General features: G+C 37.4%; 1 protein-coding gene across 1 annotated transcript; it reads left to right on the top strand.

Moving 5' to 3' along the window:
• Positions 1-3105: 3105 nt before the first annotated feature.
• Positions 3106-12249, top strand: LOC105032762 (65-kDa microtubule-associated protein 6). Its single transcript, XM_073253864.1, has 12 exons — positions 3106-3811; positions 4504-4707; positions 7637-7897; positions 9680-9895; positions 9970-10125; positions 10205-10364; positions 10449-10600; positions 10818-10905; positions 10984-11057; positions 11146-11220; positions 11309-11659; positions 11800-12249. The coding sequence occupies exons 1-11, from the start codon at positions 3773-3775 to the stop codon at positions 11645-11647; spliced, it is 1764 nt and encodes a 587-aa protein (XP_073109965.1). The 5' UTR covers positions 3106-3772; the 3' UTR covers positions 11648-11659; positions 11800-12249.
• The last annotated feature ends 858 nt before the right edge of the window (positions 12250-13107 follow it).

Genomic DNA, 13107 nt, shown 5'->3' on the forward strand with positions numbered 1-13107 from the left:
TGGTAATATGTTAAATGCTTAGTTATGGGCTTAAATCTTGAACCAAGATTTAATTCATTATATGCCATTTAGGGTGCAAGCAAGAACCAAGATTCGACCAACAGGCACCCTAAAGAACTAGAAAATTTTATAATCACATTCATATTGTCCAAAGCAGGAAGAAGACTGACAAGGAATGCAAAGAATAAGTGAACTTTGAGTTCACCTTATGTGTTAATTCCATATTAAAATGACCAAAATCGTCACATATCCTTGTCTTCATCAATCCTTGCTAACTCAAACTATCATAGTTAAGTAAGAAAAAGCAATGCTAGCTAGTTTAACTTGCGTCCTTTTGATGACAAAACATTGGCTTAAAGAGGTAGGATAATAAGGATGGTTACCAGTCAGTGATGTTTTAGCTACAATATAAGCAAATGACAAGTATGTATCCTGTAGGTACTTGCCTCTTGTATATAGATATCTTTATGTAATATTATAATGCCAATGCTTGGGGGTATGACCAACTCCAAGAAACTTGGCATATGAGGAATTCCTAAAACTGTCCCTTTATTTTTGATGGAAAAAAACTGCCCCTTCCTAAAGAGCAACTCTACGCCTGCATCCATGCGCGCCGCACGTGCAAAGCCTTGGGCTTTGCTAAAGACCAGTAAAAGGGTATTAATGCATGAATGCACTATTGATGAGGTCATTTTGTTTGTAAGACATGTCAAGAGTTATCAGGATGCACAAATATAATGTCTACAAACCCCATGAACCCTATTCATTAATTTCCAAGGGCTAACACCTAACATAGAGAACATTATGAAACTATTTATCATGGTAGTTGGATGGCCCCCAACATAGAAATCCTTTTCCCCTTTGTTTGATATGCTCGTTCTTTAAAGCAAGAAGAAATCATACGTAGGCTGGCGGCCAGAAAGCGGATGGGGAGTCACATCTGGAGAAACGGCAGGGAAGTGCATGGGCCCAGAACACGGACCATTCCTGCTGCTGCCTCTTCTCTTTTTCTTTCTTGTTCTTTTGCTTTCCAACCTATCACCACTGGATTGGCCAGCGGGGCATCTAAGGAATGGGAAAAGACACGGACCCAACACGCGTTGGATCCGACGTGGCACTGTAGTGATGTACATCTCTCTTTCTATCTATGTTTCTTATAAATCTTGGTTGTAGATAAGTTATTTATAATGTGGATTTTAATTGTGATTTGGTGATTATGGTCCATGCATGCAATCAATTTTGGTTGGGGCAGCTGAAGGAGACATGCATCCATAACTAAGGTGGTTGCCATGTAAGTGTTGATTTATGTTAAATGAATGAAATCTTTGTTGGTATTGAAGGACTGAGTATCTATGCAATGTACATGCAAGAAATAAAGCGCAGCAAAAATTAGATGAGCATATGCCCCTGTAGGCATATATCTTAGAACAGTCCTAGAGAAGGAAATAGAGTACATTAGGGCTGAACAAATAATTGAAACCCCAAGAAATCCATCCAATCTGACTTAATAAACATCGATTTCGGTTAATTGAATAATATAAATCGGATGGAGATTTATAAAAAATTAATTATTTATGATCGAGTTCGATTCCTATACTTTTAACCAGTATGAAATCGAACCTAACCGATGTAGTATTTTACAAACTCATTTTTATTTTGGGACAGCGTTGTTTAGACTTCAATATTTCATTCTAAAAAATACCCCATCACTCCTTTAGATTCATGGGAATATTAATGTTGAATTATTGATGGAAGCATATCAATTTGAGATAATTCTTAAATAAAAGCTTTCAGATGTAGCTGTTTTCAGATAAGTATTTTTTTTTCTTGTTTTATTTTGAACAGATTTAAAAATAAGTATAAAATTTGTAACTTATAAGATTTAGATTTTTTTTATATTAAATTGATAAAAAAATAAATAAATTTAAATGGATAATATTAGACTTAAAATCAATATTGGATCAATATTGAAATCTAAACTGATACAACTTGTTCGGATCCACTGCAAATCATTCACTTCGATTTCAAATGATTTATATATGATAAATAATCGATAGTGGGTTGATTTTTCTTCAATTCGATTGGGTTCGGTCGGATAAAATTTTTCTCTCGATCTCATCGAATCCGATCGATGCTCAGTCCCTCATAAATTGTGACTGTACTATATTTTGTAAGGTGAGATTGTATTTATTTTGAGGCTAACAAGACATTTGGACAAGGGTGGTGGCATAGTTAAGGGAGATGGACTTTAAAAGAGTATGAAGCAATAAATGAATTAAAGTGAGATATTGCCTTTTTTTTTTTTTTTTTTAGAGAAGAGTTAAGGTGGACACTAAGGAACAATTTGAGAAGAAAAACAAAGATAAAAGATAGTTCAAAATACATGCTGGATTTCAGGGAATGAGGGTTCTCCAGACTAAGGGAATTTAACTCCATTTTTTTGGAGTATGATCACAAAGTATGGTAGGTATCACACAGCAGCAATGCCATGCTCGGAAGGGAAACACACAGCAATATTGGTCCTCATCTGGACCGCATCATTCAATTTGGTACAAGGTCTATTTTCCTTCAATCTTCTTCTTTCCTACTCTCTATCTTGTAGCAGCGTATTCCTTTCTGATTGAAGCCCCTTTCCTTCTCTTTCACTTCAACAATTTGACTTGGAGCTTATGCATCCAAGCCATCAAATCTTGGATCACGAGTTGTGCCCAAGGCCACCTAGTCGATGGGTCCACTTGGGTATCATACCAACCGAAGAAAACTCATCGAAAAAAAAAAAGAAGAAGAAAAAACAACAAAACTTGTAGCTTATGCATCCAAACCAAGGCCCACAAAATACTGCACCAAAAAGTTTTTTTTTTTCTGGTACAACACCAAAAAATTTCAATCCGTTGTTTCAAAGAAAATCTTCATAGCTTAGCAAGAAAATCTATTGTTTATTTGTAGGAATCATCCAAAAGATTCCATATTTCCATTTCCTAGCAAGACCAAAAGAGACATCACTGTCTGTCCTCTTTTACCATTGCAGAAGGAAACCACATCAGTTACCTTTTCTTTCCACCCTCATGAACCAATAAAGCTTGACATACGTTAGAACCACCAGACCATTTGCCTTGGCTTCCCCACCTTTTCGTTCTCCCCTCTCTCTCTCTCTCTCTGCACCTCTATGCGGCCACGTTTCACCCAAAGTACCTCTAAGTTCTTCGTTTCTTCTCTTAGCCATAATTTTGTGCGCATTTTAATTCTCCCAAAAAAATCTTTAAAAAAGTCTCTTTTTTAGTCTCCCAAATGCCCCTTGTCTCTGATCCTTGGACTCACGTCGGCATCAGCGCCTCCATTCTCTTTCTCTGCTTTCTTTCCTTCTCCGCTCAACTGCTAATTTGGGGAGCTCATGTGGTCTCTAATGGCAGTTTCTCTCTCCTTCCATTTGCCTTAATTCCTCTCTGTGTGCATGCAGATCCCAAGAAAGAGAGAGAAATGGGAGGAAAATAAACCCTAACTAAAGGAAAAGGGAACGCTCTCTCTCTTTTTCTCTCCTTTTCTCTTGTATATTTGCTTCCTGCCTCTCCGTTTCTCTCTCACCGGCTAGACTCCCTTTTCTGAGGGCCGAGGGAGAAAGATCGAGTCTTTTCTTCTCCTTATTCTTTACTTCTTCTTCTTTTTCTTTCCTTCTCTCTTGCTTCAGTTCTGAGCAGCGAGGAAGTGAGGGAGGGAGTAAAGTGGAGGAAATGGTTGGGGTTGGGGTCGGGACGAGGTTGTTACCAGTGTCAGCATGGAAACCAGCTGCAGTGCTTTGCTTAGAGAGCTTCAGGTCATTTCCTCTCTCTCTCTCTCCCCCCCTCCCCTTCTCCCCTTCCCTCCCTTCCTCGCTCTCTCTCTGATTCTGTGTTGGAATGCAACGATAGTGTGATTTCTTTTGTTACTTATTATTTTTTTAAAAATAAATCGGACTTTTTGTTTATTGATGGGTAAAAGTAAGATTTTAGTGTTTAATTTTTGGGCTATTTGGGTTCATTATGGAATTCCTCTTCTATTTCTTTTATTTTTTTTTAAATTTCCTTTGTCCTAGCATGCCGTTTTGGCCAATTTTGTTGCCAAGAGAAAATGGAAGATTTCTCATCCATGGACCAATAAATAGTAAATTTATTCTGTGGAGTGCTTTTATTCTGTGGTAGTTTGCAATTTTTTAGTTTGTTAAGGTCTTCCATATATATAGGCAAAAAATATATCTTTTTTATTCCTGAGATATATACTTGTTCGCCTTCTTGAAGATGCTTCTTTTTATTTCTTCCTTCAATGAACTTCTCTTTTTCTAGTTGTTTGAGAAGTTCTAAATTGTGTTTTATAGGTTCTATGTAATAGAATGTTATGATGGAAGCATGCATATATATCTTATCTTTTATTCTTTTGCAAAGCCTGTCCATCAGAGAGCCTGTTAGATTAAACGGCATAGCAATTCTGGTTTTCCCTTAGTATTCATTTACTTTTACTGTGTGAGAGCAGCATATGTGGGTGGAGATAGGGGAGAGCGAAGCAGATAAAGAGCGCATGTTGTTGGAGATTGAGAGGGAGTGCTTGGGAGTGTACCGGAGGAAGGTTGATGAAGCCAGCAAGGCCAAGGCACAGCTCCATCAGTCTGTGGCTGCCAAAGAAGCAGAGCTTGCAGCTCTCATGGCTTCCCTTGGGGAACATACTCTCCATTTGAAGGTACACCTGCGCATCAATATACACAAAAACTAATCATAGTGATGTAGTGGAAGTATTTTGAGTCATACTAATATATGTTGGCGACAACTAATTTCCACTTCCATGCACCATATTAATTGATCATAATTGCTGAGTTCAAGTTTAGACATGGATTTAGATTTTTTGCAATGAGCAAGCACTGAAATACATTAAGACTAACTCTGGAAAGAAAACCCATCTTCTTTCTGCTTCCTCCTCTGCGATGTTCCCATTGTTATGCAGTTAAAAGTCCTCAAGTTTTTTCATTTTTTTATTGGAGATACCAGATTAATCTTGATTTCATTTAGCAATGAGTGAAATAAAATGCGGACATTGATTATGGTAATGTCAGTACGAAGTATACTCGCTTTGTTTCATAACTTTCAGTTGCAACTTTTGGTTTGCACAACACTGTGGAAGCAAGAGACTGCTGTCTCTGTTATCTGTCTTCAGTTGATACTGCAGAACATGTTAGTATCCACTGTGAACCAATTTTACCAAATAAATTCACATCTAATGCATACACACACACCACTCTCTCTCTCTCTCTCTCTCTCTCTCTCTCTCTATCTCTATCTCAGTTCAGTCACATTGAATCTTTTTAAGTTCTTTAAGTTTGCATCTCAAGTTTCAATATTCACCTACCATAGAGGATCATGAATGAAGAAACTAACAGAATTTTTCACTGAGCAGCAACCCGGGGTGTCATTTTTTTCATTCAATGGTTCCCTCCAAAGATGATAGTTTCTGGCAATAGAGTATGTGGCCTGAGACTTAGTGGCAGGAAACTTCTACCTAATGTAAACGTACCTACTTCAAAAATTCCCCAGAAACTTGAACCTGCACCTGCATCCTAAGAACTTTCATATTTAAGTGTATTTAGAATATTCAGTCCCACCAACCCACTCAATATATGCTCTCGATTCTGGCAGCTATGACAAGCATGCAATCTTTTACTTGAATAACTGGAGTCTGCAAGAAACGTTTTTCATTGCCTGAGCTTATATTTGTTGCAATATGTTTGATTGTGGAGCATGTTGTCAAACTTCTCATGTCAGGTTCTTCATTGGACAGGTCTAACAATTGCCTAGCTATTCCACGTTCTTGACATTGGATATTTTGAGAGAAGAATCTATAAAAGATTTTGCATGCAGACCAAAACTAGAAGACAAAATAAAGTAGATTTATGCGTGTTAGAGTTATGTGTTTATGTACAATAGTTGTTATCCTAAATAAAGCAGGATATCTTATAATCTGATGTTGATGTGTTCGCTTAAGCTTTGGAAATATCCCATCATGCAGTGCTCCTTCCATGCTATAGTCTTGCAGTTTTCTTTCAACACAGGTTGGTACTTTAGTTCCATTAGGGACACTCTTCCTGTATCCACAATTTCGTTGTGTATAAAAGAAATTGATCAAATACTAGGATCTTGCTGCCCAACAGCATAAATATCATTAATTTTTATGAGCATGTGCATGTTTATAGACTAACAGTATTTATTGCATGCAAAGGTAAGGCTTCACTTACAAAAACTCATGTAATGTGAATTCAGTTGTTGGCTAGATATGCTAATGACCGTCTCTGGGATGTACATCAATTAGGGGTGCAATCGAGCTGAGTTGAGTCAAATAGTTGGAAGTTCGAGCTCGACTCGACTCAAAATATTCGGGCTTGAAATTCGGCTTGAGTTTGACCAAGTCTTAATATCTCAAGTTCGAGTTCGGCTCGATGAAAAATAGACAAAACTCGAGATCAACTCGACTCGACTCGAATATCAACCGAGTCATATTCGAGCTCAAGTTCAAGCTCGAAATCGAGCTTTAATCTACTAATAGTATATGTACTAATATATATATTATAAATAAAAATAATATTATTAAAAATATATATAAACTTGAGTAGGCTCGCGAGCTTTCGAGCTGAGTATCCTGCTACTCGAGCTTGACTCGAAAAGCTACTCGAGCTCGATTCGACTACTCGAACTCGATAATAACCGAGTCGAATTGAGCTCAGACTTGAGTCGAGCTCGAGTAGCTCGCGAGCAGTTCGACTCGTTTGCATCCCTAACGTTGATGAACAAATAAATTCTTTTCTCAAACTCTATCCATGTCATTGTGACCCTATGCATATGCTCCTGCATTAAGCTTTTGTGCCTTATTTTATGTTCAATGTGTAGGGGTTGTCTATAGTATTGCATCTGCAGTGCAGATAATTCTATGATTTGCAGATGATACTATATATTGAAGTTCTAATGTGTCTGTGATCTCAATCTGCAATATGGGCATTGTTAATATATTGATATGAATCGATGAGAAGGCACGGCATCCGAAAATTCTTTTTTTTTTCTTCCAGCCCCGCACATGGGCAAATCACCGAGGGCGGTCCGCGTGGTGCTGCACCGCCTGCGGTGCACAAAGCATTTCTCATGAATTGATTCAACCGGGATTTTTGTCTGCTAGACATGATGTGGCATAACTGTTAGCATCTTGTTGGATATTTTCTTAAGCTTGGCTGCTCATTTATTATCGATGGATAACCATTTTCTCTTCTTTTCCCCTTTTTTCTTGCTTGTGGACCAATGAATGCATATGTAGCCATTTATATGATTGCCATTGGTACAGGGCATGATGTTCAAAATAGGAATTTACATTCAAAAAGCATGTTAGATGTTTGATTCTGCAACAGTTTTACTATTGGAACATGCCGTTAGATTTCCAGCATTCATAATTTGCCTGCATTTATAGCTGAGTTGCTAAGGATATGGTAGTCATTTATTTTCATGGTATTTAACTACTGCAAACATGAAAGTTTTTGACTGCATAATGTCAAAGTCTAATTTTAACTCTGAAAGTTGAAGTTTAGGACCAGTCCTGCAGTAATTGATTACTAGATAACTTCATATGTCTGCAGAAAGACAAAAAACTGGGATCATTGAAGGAACAACTTGCTTCAGTAGCACCTTTGGTGGAAGATCTGAGAGCAGAGAAGGAGGAACGGGTCAAGCAATTTACTGATATACGATCCCAGATTGAGAAGATCAGTGCTGAACTAATAGAACATAATTATCAGAATGACACTTTGACTAGTCCTGTTTCTATTGAAGAGCATGATTTGTCAATGAGGAAGCTTAATGAATACCAAGCAAGGCTTCGGGCGCTCCAAAAGGAGAAGGTATCTTATCCCTAGCATGTTACATACTCTGCAATAATTTACTCTTGTATAGTCATCAATGCCATGTGATTGTTTTTTCACCCCTTTTTTTTTTTTTTTGACATCACAGCTGTAAGTGGACACAGTGGTCATTTTTTATTTTAACTAAGCCATATTGGGATTTAAGGTTGTAGAACTATTGGTAGCTTGCTTAAATCAATAGTTTCAATCTCCTTATCATTGGAGAAAATTGAAGATATATGGGATGGAGAAGTTGTTATAAAGAAAAATTAGCACCTGTAAAATGCTTTAAGATACCCAAGGAAATGCAGGTAAGGATCTTGAATATGATATAATGCTAAATAACTTATGATAATGTTCAAGTTATTGCACTGCTTTCACTCCTAGCTCGCAATTATTTGCCAACCATTTCATCAATTGTTACATGTATGTAGTTAACAAGAATGTGCTAATGATGAAAATGTTTAATGCTGAAATGTATCTTTTATATCTATAACAATTATGTTTAGTTGAAACAAATAAAGTAGTCTAAAGACACATGGCTTGGGATGAAGAAATATGGCATCAAGTTGTGAAGGACTAAGAATGAGGAATCAGTTAGCTTCCAATGAAATCATATTAAACCCTTTTATTGAAAAAATCTGTGGTGTCATTGGCATCCTTGAGTTTCAAGTAATCGAGGGTCTTATTTATATCCCTAATGTCATAAACAATGGATGACTATTTCAAGGAGGCCTTTTGGCTTCTGCGAGATGTTATATCACTTATTACCCCCCTTTACATAAAATATCTGCAAGAGCACTTACATTCTTCTTGTCATTAAAAAAAGGGAATCTCCTCTGCTTCATTAGGAGCTTTCTGTGCAGTTGGCTGAGAATTTGTTAACAAAAGATCTTTATTGCAATTTCTTATTACCCAATAATGCTGAAAGGAAGCAAAAGTATATGCAACTTTGGTAACTCCCTTTGGTGAAGTCCTTCATTCAAGTTAAATGCATATGAACCACTATTATGAATTCAACTTGTACATTTTGATCCCTGCTAAATTATCATGCTTTGCAGGTTCATATATTTGCCCTCCAAAAGTATCATTCTTTTCCCATCTGGATATACTGAACTTGTGATCAATCTCTGAAGCTCTTTTCTCATAGAACTATGTTGAAGTACTTAACCAAATAAAGGCGCTAGTGTCTTTAATTTTACTCACATTAACTCCAAGAGTTTCTATTAAACATGAAACTGCAAATGGTTCCCTTTGACCCTCTAAAATGAGGTCACAAGAAGCGAATCTCCATTTCTGGTCACCCATCAAAGATGTGGGCAAAGAATTCTACCAACCAAGATGCCACACAAACAAGGGATCATATCTCCTTTGTGAGCATATTATTCTTCTCCAATATTCCCTCTTTCAAATCATGTTAACTTATATGGAATATGAAACCAAGAAAAACTTGTAAAAGAGAACTTCATGTAGAATAAAAGTACTCCTGTTGCTACTACTACATTTTTCATGAACAACTTTTCCATGATCTACCACTTTAAGCCTTATCTAATGGTTATTCTTTTAATAACCCAATTTAATCTCCTGATTCCGTTCTTTTCATGGGATTTCCCTTCTGCCTACTGCAGCATTCAAAACCGTTTCTATGTAATACCTTTTCATCAATTATTTTTTCCTCATAATTTCATGTCAAATGCTGCAAGTTATGTGCTTGCTAGCGTATTCATCCACTTTAAATGGTAGCACTAATGCTCTGTTAATGATGTACTCTGCTGATTCCAGTCCGATCGCCTTCATAAGGTTCTGGAATGTGTAAATGAAGTGCATTCTTTATGTGGTGTTCTTGGACTGGACTTTAAAAAGACAGTGGATGAAGTGCATCCAAGTTTGCATGAGACTGGTTCAGGGCAATCCACAAGCATTAGTAATAACACACTGGAAGGTCTAGCCCAAGCTGTTTTGAAGTTAAAAGCAGAAAAGAAAGTTCGAGTCCAAAAGGTAATGAGAAAATTTTGTAGTCTTATATTTTATGTGTCTCTGTGCTATGCTCATGACCCATGCTTGCACTATAGCTAAGGGAAACAGTGGAATCACTGTTTGAACTTTGGAACTTGATGGATTCATCTGATCAAGAAAGGAAGCGCTTTGGAAGACTAACATGCATCATTGGATCACCAGAAGAGGACATCACATATTCCTGTTTGCTTTCACAGGAAACAATCGAACAGGTTTGGTTTATTGGGCTCTCATTATCTTTGAATACCACATTTGGTCCAGCTAGTTAAATCAATATTATATCCTTGACAGACAGAAGCTGAAGTGGAAAGGCTAAAAAAACTAAAAGCCAGCAGAATGAAAGAACTCGTTCTGAAGAGAAGGTCAGAATTGGAAGAAATATGCCGAAGAGCACACATTGAGCCTGATATGACTACAGCACCTGAGAAAACTAATGCATTGATAGACTCTGGTATGATACTTCTGCTTTCATCTGCTTTACAGAAGGTACTGTCACATATTTCTAGCCATTACATTATCTATCTTCTGCATGAAGGTCTTGTCGATCCTTCCGAACTTCTGGCCAATATTGAGGCACAAATAGTGAAGGCAAAAGAAGAAGCTATGATCCGGAAAGATATGATGGATAGGATAAGCAAATGGCTTGCTGCTTGTGATGAAGAAAGTTGGCTTGAAGAATACAACCAAGTAGGCTGGTTTTTCCTGATACTGAAACTCTGGCCACATGTAGATGCAGTACAGAAATCATGCGTGCATGCAACCACACGTGCAAGTGTGCACACACACATACAGATGCTTATTCTTTAACAAATGTTCTCTAGGTTTTGCTAACAAATACTTGATCTTTATTCTTGAGTTTATGCCTGTTGCAAAGCTAAAGTTGGCACTTTCACCTGGGGTGCAGGACCAGAACAGGTACAGTGCTGGAAGAGGTGTCCATTTGAATCTAAAACGAGCAGAGAAGGCACGGATCACTGTCAGCAAAATTCCAGGTACTTTATTTCCCCAAACCATGTATCATCCTAGTAATAGACAGCTATGTCAGAGCTGACTGGAGATATTATTCACAGCCATTGTGGATAGTCTGATAAACAGAACTTTCACCTGGGAGAATGAGAGGAATATGCCATTCATGTATGATGGGGTGAGTTAGGTTTTCCTCTTGTTTTCATATGGATATTTGATTTTATTTATTCCTCCCAAGCTTTTCATTTGGTTAATAACATTTTCAGGTTCGTTTAGTATCTATTCTTGAGGAGTATAAACTTACCAGACAACAGAAAGAAGAGGAGAAAAGACGATATCGGGTAGATTTTGCTTGCCAAGATGCCACTGTTAATCCATCACTATAGACAAGCAGTGAATTGATCATTCATCTGCCTTTACCTGTTGCAGGATCAGAAGAAGCTACAAAATCTACTTCTTACAGAGAAGGAAGCAAGATTTGGGTCCAAACCAAGCCCAAGGAGCAACAGTTTTAATAGAAAGCCAAATGGGTATCATGTAAATGGAAATGGATTCATGACCCCCACTCCACGGCGGCTTTCTGTTGGTAGTGCCACCCCCGAACTCCTTACACCACGCTCGTATTCTGGTCGTTACAATGGATACTTTAAGGAGACGAGGCGGTTGTCAACCACACCACTGAACTTTGTTTCTTTATCAAAAGATGATACCTTGTCGACCTTCACATCAGTCAGTGGTTCAGAACCAGAATCTCCGCAACAACTCTAAATCTGGACACTGGTATCTCTATCTAATATCTCTATTTTCATATCATTGATGTCTATATTATGCATTTTCACCAAAATGCACTGTGCTGTGAGACAGCTAGTTATGCAGATTCTAGCAACTAACTCGAACTGGATTCTCATCTGTTTCTGCAGGCTTAAAAAAAAAAAAAAAGAAACCTGATCGTGGATTCATAAGTCAGACAACAGCATGACTGGAATGGAGGAGATTCAGGCATCCGAATTTGTTAGGAGAAATGCATGCTAGCGTTTTACCAGTGTTGTTTTCTTAGGATTTCGACTGGTGAGTGTTTACGGTAGAGAGATAATGCTTTATAGGCTGAAATTTTATGGTGTAGATAAAGAAACTAACTAGGAGGTGCTGACTGGGTTGCATTAAAGATTGGTTAGTTTGCTGAGAATAGCATTGTGAAACTGTGTTGGGTGCTGGGTCTTCATGTACATAATGCGGTGGTGCTTGTGTGAACTACGTGTCTGTACCTTGTACAGCGTTTCAACGGGTAATATGTTGTTTGTTGCAAGCATCTGTTGGTGGTTGTTGTATTGATAATTACAAACATATATAATCATTCACGTGACGTTCTAGATGGCAGTGTTTGCGCGTCTCAAGAGTTTCTTAATGGTTTCAAATAAACAGGATACAAATTTTTCAGAGCTAAGAAAATATGCTAACCAGTGGAGCTGAAGAAATTTTACAAAAGATGTTTGACATTTTTTTTTTTTTTTTTGCTTTTACAGATTTCAGCTAGCAGTTGTTCAAATTTGTAATGGTCATGTTTTTTATGTCATAGAGAGGCGATCAATGACATAATTTGTTTTTCTTAGATACACTTTATTTCTCAACTTATGACAAGCCACTAATTACAATATCGGCAGTATTTCTGTGCCAACTCTTTCAAGTATGATAATTGTTTTGTGGTGAAGCAAAGTTTGTTGCAGTAATCTGTATGATAACCATAAATCAACATGTTTATTTTCTAAAGGCAGTTGCTAGGATTTTGTTCAACTTGCACCTGATATGTTATTTAATTCTCAGAAGACATGTTGAATTTTTCTTTTTCAAACCTTGCCAGGCATGTGTTTTATAGCCGGATTCCATGGAATGTTAGTTTGCTATCTATCAGGTTCTTGGAAGATTGACCACCATGTACATGACACCAGTTTTCATGTAGTTAGGCTAGGCATACGAGAATTGAAGTCCACTTGGTTGGATGGCAGATGTCATTGTTTTCTTTATGGGGCGACTTCTTGTTTTAAACAAGCTAGAAATTGGTTTATATGACCAGTTGAATTCAGGGTAACACATTTAAATTTCATTAATTATCGGCTAGGAAATTCTTGTGGGTTTTTGGGATCAACAAGCCTTCACCTAGGTGGCATTAAGGAGGGCTAGATCTTGAGGGGCCGTACATGTTTATTACCTAAATTGTAATGAGGATGAGA

Source organism: Elaeis guineensis, chromosome 3 (assembly GCF_000442705.2).
Source record: "Elaeis guineensis isolate ETL-2024a chromosome 3, EG11, whole genome shotgun sequence".
Taxonomy (NCBI): Eukaryota; Viridiplantae; Streptophyta; class Magnoliopsida; order Arecales; family Arecaceae; genus Elaeis; species Elaeis guineensis.